General features: G+C 32.4%; 1 protein-coding gene across 2 annotated transcripts; it reads left to right on the forward strand.

Annotated features, from left to right (window-relative positions):
* The first annotated feature begins 2737 nt into the window (after positions 1–2737).
* LOC107918123 (probable beta-1,3-galactosyltransferase 4) lies at positions 2738–7156 on the forward strand. 2 transcript variants are annotated; one of them, XM_016847647.2, is made up of 11 exons: positions 2738–3778; positions 4465–4567; positions 4649–4713; positions 4796–5007; positions 5120–5183; positions 5369–5441; positions 5580–5700; positions 5915–6002; positions 6100–6225; positions 6326–6432; positions 6691–7156. In XM_016847647.2, exons 1-11 carry the CDS (start codon positions 3666–3668, stop codon positions 6837–6839), a joined length of 1221 nt encoding a protein of 406 aa, XP_016703136.1. In that variant the 5' UTR covers positions 2738–3665; the 3' UTR covers positions 6840–7156. The 2 variants fall into 2 exon arrangements, with proteins under 2 accessions (XP_016703136.1, XP_040932056.1); XM_041076122.1 differs by lacking the exon at positions 6691–7156 and adding an exon at positions 6525–6679 and having other exon boundaries at positions 2854–3778.
* Positions 7157–8524: the final 1368 nt, after the last annotated feature.

Consider the following 8524-nt stretch of genomic DNA (forward strand, 5'->3'; position numbering starts at 1 on the left):
TTAAGTCATTAAATTTATAATTCATTAAATTAAGTTTTACTATTTCCAAAACTTGATGTGGCAAACATATTGTCATGTGTGTAATGTCATGTCAACTTATTATTTCTACATATTACGCACTTAAAATCTAATTAATGGGTTAATGATTGTCATTTGTGTCAAGATTGAAATTTCAAAAATTCAAAAAGTATAGGAATTCAGAATGAACCGATTGGAGAATATTGATTAAATCTACAACTATACACATAATTTATGACTATTAATTGAATTTGACCCAACGAATTTAACTATTGTTGTTTGAGTCATTACTAAAGTTTCAAAATTTAAAAAGTGTAATGACTAAAATTGACCAATTTGAAAAGTATAATATCAAAATTAATCAAATTATAATATAGGAACTAAATAATAGAGTTTAACTCTTTTTTTTTTCAATTCAATTAGTAACTACCACATCTCAATAAGTTCAATTTAATCCTATTTAATAGAAAAATATACACTGTTCATGAGGACAGGTCATGGACTAACTCTTAGCCTGTTCTTTTTCTCTTTATATACTATAGTTACTTTTGTATTTGATATTTGTTTTTCTTTCCCATAAAAGAAATGCAAAGAATTTAATGTTAAAATATTATGCTTAATTGTATTGCTTGAAATTCTTTGGGTGCATTTCCTCAGCCAAGAAAAAGAAAAGTCCCTTAGACTGAAATGCTTTACAATTATTTTTGAAGAAAAAGAAATATAAAATACTCAAATTGCTTTTATAATCTCTTACTTTCAACCTAGTTGTAAATTTGCTTCAAAAAATTAAATTTGAAACTAAAAGATTATCCAAATATTTTAGCTAAAAAGAGGAGAAAAGATAGAGTGTTGTGCTATTTATTTTAGTGAAGCAGATTAAATCTTGAATTAAATTTATTCATTTTAATTCTAAGGTTAAAAATAATTTGGCTCTCATTTCAAAAGCTATCATTATAATTGTCACCATTTACATTTGAATCTCTGTTATTTTTATTTTTAAAATAAATTATATGTGAGCGAGTTAATTTAATTTAACCTAATTTGATGAGTTGTAATAATTGGTTTTGATAATATATATTAAGAAGATATCTACTTACACCGACATAAAACTCAAGTAGTTTACGTATTTTAACATATTTCAAAAACTTTTTTTTTATGATTAATATTTTAACAATCCGATTGTTAAACTTATTAATATAATTATATTTGTTATGCTTGTAAATTTTCGAATCAATGTAATATATCAGTTATATTATTTGAAACGATTGTTTTTATTAATATATATAACTATTAATTCTTTTACATAAAAAAATAGTTAGAAATCTTTAATTTATTCAAAACTTGCATGGATAATATACAAAAGTTATAAAAATATGTAAGTTTTACGCAGAATCGTTCCTATCTATTAATATAATTATAAAATTTTAATTTTAAAAATGGAAAAAATACATAAGGTTTGGTGCTCAAATTTCCATCTATATTTGAATATTTAGTGCCATTGCCCAACTCATGGGATTCAGACCCACAATCATATGGCAAAAGGGGGTTCCAATATTTGATGTTTGCTCATGTGACTGGGGCCACTTTGATGATGGTTAATCACATCAACTTGGTTTAATTAACCACACTCATTAACAGACCCCTCTTTATTACTTAGAAGAACAAAAAACTAGACACTTTTCAATTAATCTCTCAAAATTGCAACAAAGTGAAGGCAAATAGGGTTTAATTAACCTTTTAGAGTGTAGCCTACTCAATGGGGGGCTTAGGTTCTCTGCTTTTCAACTCAATGGAGGTTACCCCTACCACAATATATTTAAAAAGAAAATAAGGAAAGAAGAGAGAAGGCAATCATTTTGATATAATGGGCTAATTTGTTAATCTTTTTGACTTAAAGTTGATCTTATAATGGCAGGGAAAAGGCTCTTCATCACACCCCCCAAAGGGCTTAAAATGAATTCCACTAGTGCATTTTGCAGCTTTTGGTTCATAATTGTCATGCTTTGAAGGGACAAAATCAACAGTATCTTTACATGCAAATAGAAAGTTAGGATTTACCAATATAAAGCAAATACTAAGAATAGATATTAATGAATAAGATGTGTGGTACATATATGATACAAATGATCAAGCTTTGATATCTTTAATGAAAGATAATTTATGGTTCGTCCATCAAACAAAACATACTTAAATGGTAGGTCTTCATTCTCTTTCCAAGCAGATATTATGGTGACATTTTATCTGTCTTCAAATATATATATGGTACGTATAAGAGACAATATAGAGAGTCTTCTTCCCAAAGTCAAAGCTAGAAGGGCTTGATGCTACATTTTAATCCCTCATTTTTTTTAAAGAAGAAAATAAATATTTTTTTTAAAGAAGAAAATAAATAAAAATTCACGGCACTGTCGGTCAACAAAGTAGTTTACCTTGGAATTCTTGGATTTTTAGTAAAAGTATATACAGTTGTAAACCCAAAATAATTGTGCTGGAACTGGGACCAAACTAGCCTGTGTTGTGATCTGAATCTCTCAGTCTCAAACACATCAAAACTTGAATTAGAACCATAGGTCTTGATAACCTGTGAAAAATCCATTATTGGACTCATGTTCATTGCATGTGTCCCATGTGTCCTAACCATACCATGATGAATGATTGTAGAATGATGGTTCGCTGCGCTTTGTAAGGACAAAAGCAAAATCTAAACAGAAAAAAAAATGAAGAAGCTAAACTAAACTAAACTAAACTAGTTATATCTTTCAAAGTTTTTTTGAAACAACATGTCAGGTTTCTTGACAGCCTAAAATATTCTCCACTAAGCTACATTCTTAGGGCATGTGATTTGTTATTCCTTTTTTCTACAACTGTTCTCCTTTCCCTTTTTCTTGTTGGAATTTTTGTCTTTGGGCAAATCATGACATAAAACATCACACATGCAGTTGTGTTTGCATATGTCATTTCAATTCAAATGGTGCGCATCCATTTCAAAATAACATGAAAAATAGCAGCAATATATGAAGACATATGTTTTAAATATGAATCCACTTTGTTTCTGATCTAGAAATAGAAGCTTAGCTGCTACTGGTACTCTTATTTTTGTTCCGTTGTTAATCATCAAACAAACAACTGCTATTAGGGGAGTTGTTAAAATGTCAATAAATGTACAACTAGGACAGACAATTTAATATACAGCCCTAGACCTCAAAAATAAAATAAGAATAAAAATAAAATAAAAATAAAAATTACTTTTCTGAATGTCGGTTGTATAAATTACACAAATTAATTGTATCACATATTTCTATATATGCTTGTATTAGAAAAACTCAACAGTTGAAGTTGTTGGGGGTCATCACCAAGAGCTCTTCCAAAAGAGCACCAAGTTTTGAGTTTTCTATTCTCTGCGATTTTCCAGCAGAAGGAATTCTCAAAACCCAATTTAAAGATACAAATTCTAAGTGAAAAAACATTTTGTTTTGGAATAAATGGTTGCTGTTTTGGTGTTGGGTTTGAAGGAAAGTTGGGATCTTTGGATCTGAAAGATTTTGGTCATTTTGACTTTGTTGACTTGAGATAAGAAATGGGATTTGCTTTGATTTAGATTGATTAGTTTTAGAGGGAGAAAGAGAAGGAAGAGTTTCAAGAAAAAAATGGGTTGGAAGAGTAAAGGATTGGAGTCAAATGCAAAGTCTTTTGTGACTAAGAAGTGGACTCTTTTGCTTTGCGTTGGCTGTTTTTGTGCTGGGATGCTCTTCTCCGATAGGTAAATTTATCTCATTTTTTCTTTTTAGCTTCTTTAAATCCCATGTCTTGATTTGGTTGTAGCTTGTATTTGCAGTTTGGTGAAAGTTGGTGCTTCTAAAGTTATGATTTTTGTTTCTGATTTCCATAAATTATTTGGCTTTTACAAGTTTCCTGATTTAGGATGGTCTTGTTTTTGGTTGTATTTACAATTTAGTGGAAGCAGTTCCCTGTTTCATTTAATTAGTTCTATGGACCATGGTTTAAGGCATTTTTTAGTAGGTTTTCTGATATATGTTTGTGGGGTTCTTATTTATGGATAATGATTATGAAAACTTTTGATCTTGTAAAGCAAAGATCTGCAGTTCATAGAGTATTATGTAGGTTCTCCTGTTCTTTGTTTCATGATTTTTTTTATGGTGGATTTAAGGTTTTGGCCATTTGAGCTTTGCTTTGTTACTCTGATGAGATCAAATCAAGGGGATTAAAAGTTCAAAGATTTTGACATGGCATTTTTAGTGTTCAAACACTTAATTTGCTGTTCTTTTATCTGAAATTTGTTACTCGAGGTATCTGCCGTGATGTTAGTGTGAATTTCAAAAGTATTACGAGTGTACTCGTGCTCCCAGATCGATAATTACAATATTTTCTGTCCCATTTTTCTTTTACCAGTGTGAATTTCAAACTAATTAGATGTTTTGGCATTAGAATGTGGACAGTGCCTGAAGCTGAAGATAAGGTTGTATCACTAGAAACCGGGGTTAAAGATGAAAGGTTAAAACTAGTTACAGAGGGTTGTGATCCGATTCAAGTGAGTGTTTATTCAAATACTTGAAAGTTAAGTCACCTATTGCTAGGTTTGGTTAGCTCATATGATGTATTCTGTTAACAGAAGGATGTGAAGCGCGGATCGAAGAATATACTTGGGGAAGTTTCAAAGACTCATAATGCTATACAGTAAGCTTATATCCGTGCTTTTTCCCTTACATTTTTGGTTAATTTAGCGGAAGACTTATGTTTTACTAAATGTAAAATGCAGAACACTGGATAAAACCATATCGAATTTGGAGATGGAGTTAGCTGCTGCAAGGGCCATGCAGGAATCCATAATTAATGGCTCTCCCATTTCGGATGGCCTGAAAATCCCTGAATCGAGTGGGAAACGGAAATATTTAATGGTCGTAGGTATTAATACTGCTTTTAGCAGCAGAAAACGAAGAGATTCAGTTCGTGCTACTTGGATGCCTCAAGGTTTGCAAATTGATCTCTTTTATTCCATATAATAGTCATTTTGGTGCATCATGTAGAAAATTAGTTTCTTGAGATGAATCATTACTGTTCCTTCATCTGTATGAAAAACCAGGAGAAGAACGAAAGAAGCTTGAAGAAGAGAAGGGAGTTGTAATGCGATTTGTAATTGGTCACAGGTGGGTACTTTATTCAAGTTAAAAGCTAGTTTAGTTGGAAGTTCAATTTCGAGTTAAAAGCCTTTGGTTGTTTGGGCTAATATTCAGTGGATTCATCTTTGATTGTCTATAATGTTATTGCTTCATATATGATCTTCTCAACTTCTTGTGAGATCCTCCTAAACTTCTTATCTGTCCATTGACAGTGCTACCTCAGGGGGTATCCTTGATAGGGCTATTGAAGCTGAAGATCGGAAGCATGGTGACATTCTGAGGCTGGTATGACCCTCAATCTTTGCTCGTTGTCGGCATCTTCTATTTGACATGAGCCTACATAAAGGAGCTCTTTTCTGCATTCCATAAGCTACAAAGCTCTTCTTCAATATTCTAATTCTTGTAAAAATTTCATTTGATCAGGAGCATGTTGAGGGTTACCTCGAATTATCAGCAAAGACAAAGACATACTTTGCCACTGCCGCTGCTTTGTGGGATGCTGATTTCTATGTAAAAGTTGATGATGATGTGCATGTAAATATAGGTAAAGGAAGCAATATTCTATTGCCTGGTTTTGCATTTTGACAAAACAATCTTTCTCATGTTGCAGCCAAAATGTATGTTGCACTTGAAAGTTTAAATTAGTATCGAGAGTTTTTTTACCCTTTCGGGATTTATAGATTACTATGTAAATGGTTCTTGGTGTTGCTTTCCTCGGTACCTTTTCTTAAATTTGATTTATCTATGTGCTTTTGCAGCGACACTTGGAGCAACTTTGGCTAGACATCGGTCCAAGCCAAGGGTTTACATTGGTTGCATGAAATCTGGTCCAGTTCTTGCTCAAAAGTAAGCCAAATATGTTCAATATTATGTTTTTAACTAAAAGTTCGAAGTTATTACCTTTTCTTTGAAATTTTCTCACTTTTTCCTCATCTGTGAACAGGGGAGTAAGATACCATGAACCTGAATATTGGAAATTCGGTGAGGAGGGAAACAAGTATTTCCGTCATGCTACGGGGCAGCTATATGCCATCTCTAAAGATTTGGCATCATACATATCCATTAACCAGTAAGTTCCTGCATCCTCCGAAGAATAGTATCATATTATCTGTGTTTGAAATTCATTTGTGTTTATGTGGTTCGTTTCTTGTGAAACGATAATTTTTCAGGCATGTGCTGCATAAGTATGCCAACGAAGACGTTTCACTGGGATCATGGTTTATCGGGTTGGATGTCGATCATATAGATGACCGCAGACTGTGCTGTGGTACCACAGGTAATGTTATATTCTCATTGTTTTTCTTCTTATTTTCTTACTATCACATCTGATCGAGTCTAGCATCTTGAAACGACCATCTGGTTGTAAAGCTGCATAGCTTGAACCATTGAATTAAAGAACTTGTTATCAAAAAAGCGGTTTTACTGGTCATATGCGACCACCTGGGCTATTCAATAGCAGAGTAGGGAATGATGTACCATTGAGTTCTGGGATTATATGTGAGCAGAAGCTTGACGATAACAAACATTGCTGCAGATTGTGAATGGAAGGCTCAAGCGGGCAACATCTGTGTTGCTTCATTTGACTGGACCTGCAGTGGTATTTGCAGGTCAGTCGACAGGATGAGGGATGTTCATCGGCGGTGCGGAGAAGGGAAGAATGCTTTACGGACTGCAACTTTCTAATGAAACCCAGTTCCTCCAACCTCAGGAGGGAAGCAAGTGAAACAAACGAGCTTGGTTTTTGGGCATTGAGAGTTGAGAAAAAAAAAAAAAGGGACTGTAATAACTGTAGAAACATGAATGGGTTGAGGGGAAAAGAAGAGGTTGAAGCTGCTGAATGTCTGCTCCATTTTATATAGGGAGAAAGACACTGCAAACAGCAGTTATATATAGAGAGAGGAGAAGAGCTTGTAATTAACCATTCTTTTGTTTGCTTTTCTTGGTGTGAGTGGCAAACTCCATAATAAGTAAGCCATGGCTCCCTTTTGAATTGTGATTCATGAATTAGTTGTTCACTCCACTTTTTGACTGGTATATGATTATGATTGAAAAGGGTGATAAACATTTCTTCAAAAACTGGACTCTACAAGTTCAAACATTGCAGTAGCCAATGGCTATTCAGTGTCATGTAAGTCTATAGAACTACATTTCTTTATAAGATGTGATGATTTAAGTTCACTTTATTTATCGAATTGTAATCTCACGATAATTAAAACCTGAAAGCTTAACTACTAATTGATCATAAAACAATTTGCTTACAAAGTGTTGGCACTCAAAATAACTTTTCTTCAATACTACAAAATCAAGTAAACAAGTAGGTTTGCAAATTTTCAGCTAGAGTTGACGTGATATCCCTGAAATTGTGCTTCACTAATACTTCCATATGGCATCCAATAAGCAACATCAATAACAACTTAATAGATAGATAAACAATAAAAACACTCAATTACTCTTCAACAATGATCTTCATTATTGACGTATTTTAGATTTAACCTAATATGAAATTAATGACATTGATGCATCTCTAGATTTAAGTAAATTAAGTTCAAAAAAACACAAATGTCACCGTCACACATTCCCCAACACCTCCAAGTAATTTAACAACTCATTAATCTCGTGCTAAGTGCAATATTATTCTCAGTTGGTCGTTTTACCTGAAACTATTCTTACATAATTTTTTGGCTAGATGACTATGGGAACTCTCTCAACCTGCTTTTTCTTTAGGATTCCTATTAGCCTTGCTCTCACTTAGAATTAATACATGCACACAAATCATAAAATTAAACCGCAGCCTTATTCTTATATCTAATTTTAATCATATTCTAATTACTATGACATTAATTTATAGATTTTTGAACCACGTACACAATCTAACTTATTGTAAATTGTCAAACAACATGAAAGATATTAAAATGAAGAATGTTAATTGAGAATTAATTGAAACTAAAAAATCCTTAATAATAAATAATCTCTAAAAAAGTTGTTGCAATGCACAAGAAAAATGAATGTTGAATGTAAAATTGGGTACAAAACTCAAAACTAAGAAAACCTAATTAGAAGTGTAAGGAAGCCTCGTTGCTTTTGCTATTTACGAGGCTTTCTAAGCCTGCTTGCTTTTTTCTGTTTTTAAATGAGTTTTTTGGTCTTTTCCACCTCAATTCGTGATTTTGCCTTAGAAATCCAACCAAGATCGCAACCTTTTAGGGTAGGTTCCGATTTCTTTGTAAAACTCATTCCATGCTTACAAAAAGAGATTGAAAAATTTTATTTAATCAAAAGCACTACAAAGTTTTACAAATAACATAAAATCACTAAAAATAATCTAAAACTCATTTTACCACAACTAGTTATAAAATGAACTAATTAAA

This window comes from Gossypium hirsutum, chromosome A01, assembly GCF_007990345.1.
Source record: "Gossypium hirsutum isolate 1008001.06 chromosome A01, Gossypium_hirsutum_v2.1, whole genome shotgun sequence".
Classification (NCBI taxonomy): domain Eukaryota; kingdom Viridiplantae; phylum Streptophyta; class Magnoliopsida; order Malvales; family Malvaceae; genus Gossypium; species Gossypium hirsutum.

Excerpts from the sequence above, each read along its gene's own strand:
- LOC107918123 (XM_016847647.2), top strand. The coding sequence starts at position 3,666 with ATGGGTTGGAAGAGTAAAGGATTGGAGTCAAATGCAAAGTCTTTTGTG. Across the intron at positions 5,008-5,119 it reads TGCTACTTGGATGCCTCAAG|GAGAAGAACGAAAGAAGCTT; the intron begins GTTTGCAAATTG and ends ATGAAAAACCAG. Across the intron at positions 6,433-6,690 it reads ACTGTGCTGTGGTACCACAG|ATTGTGAATGGAAGGCTCAA; the intron begins GTAATGTTATAT and ends ACATTGCTGCAG.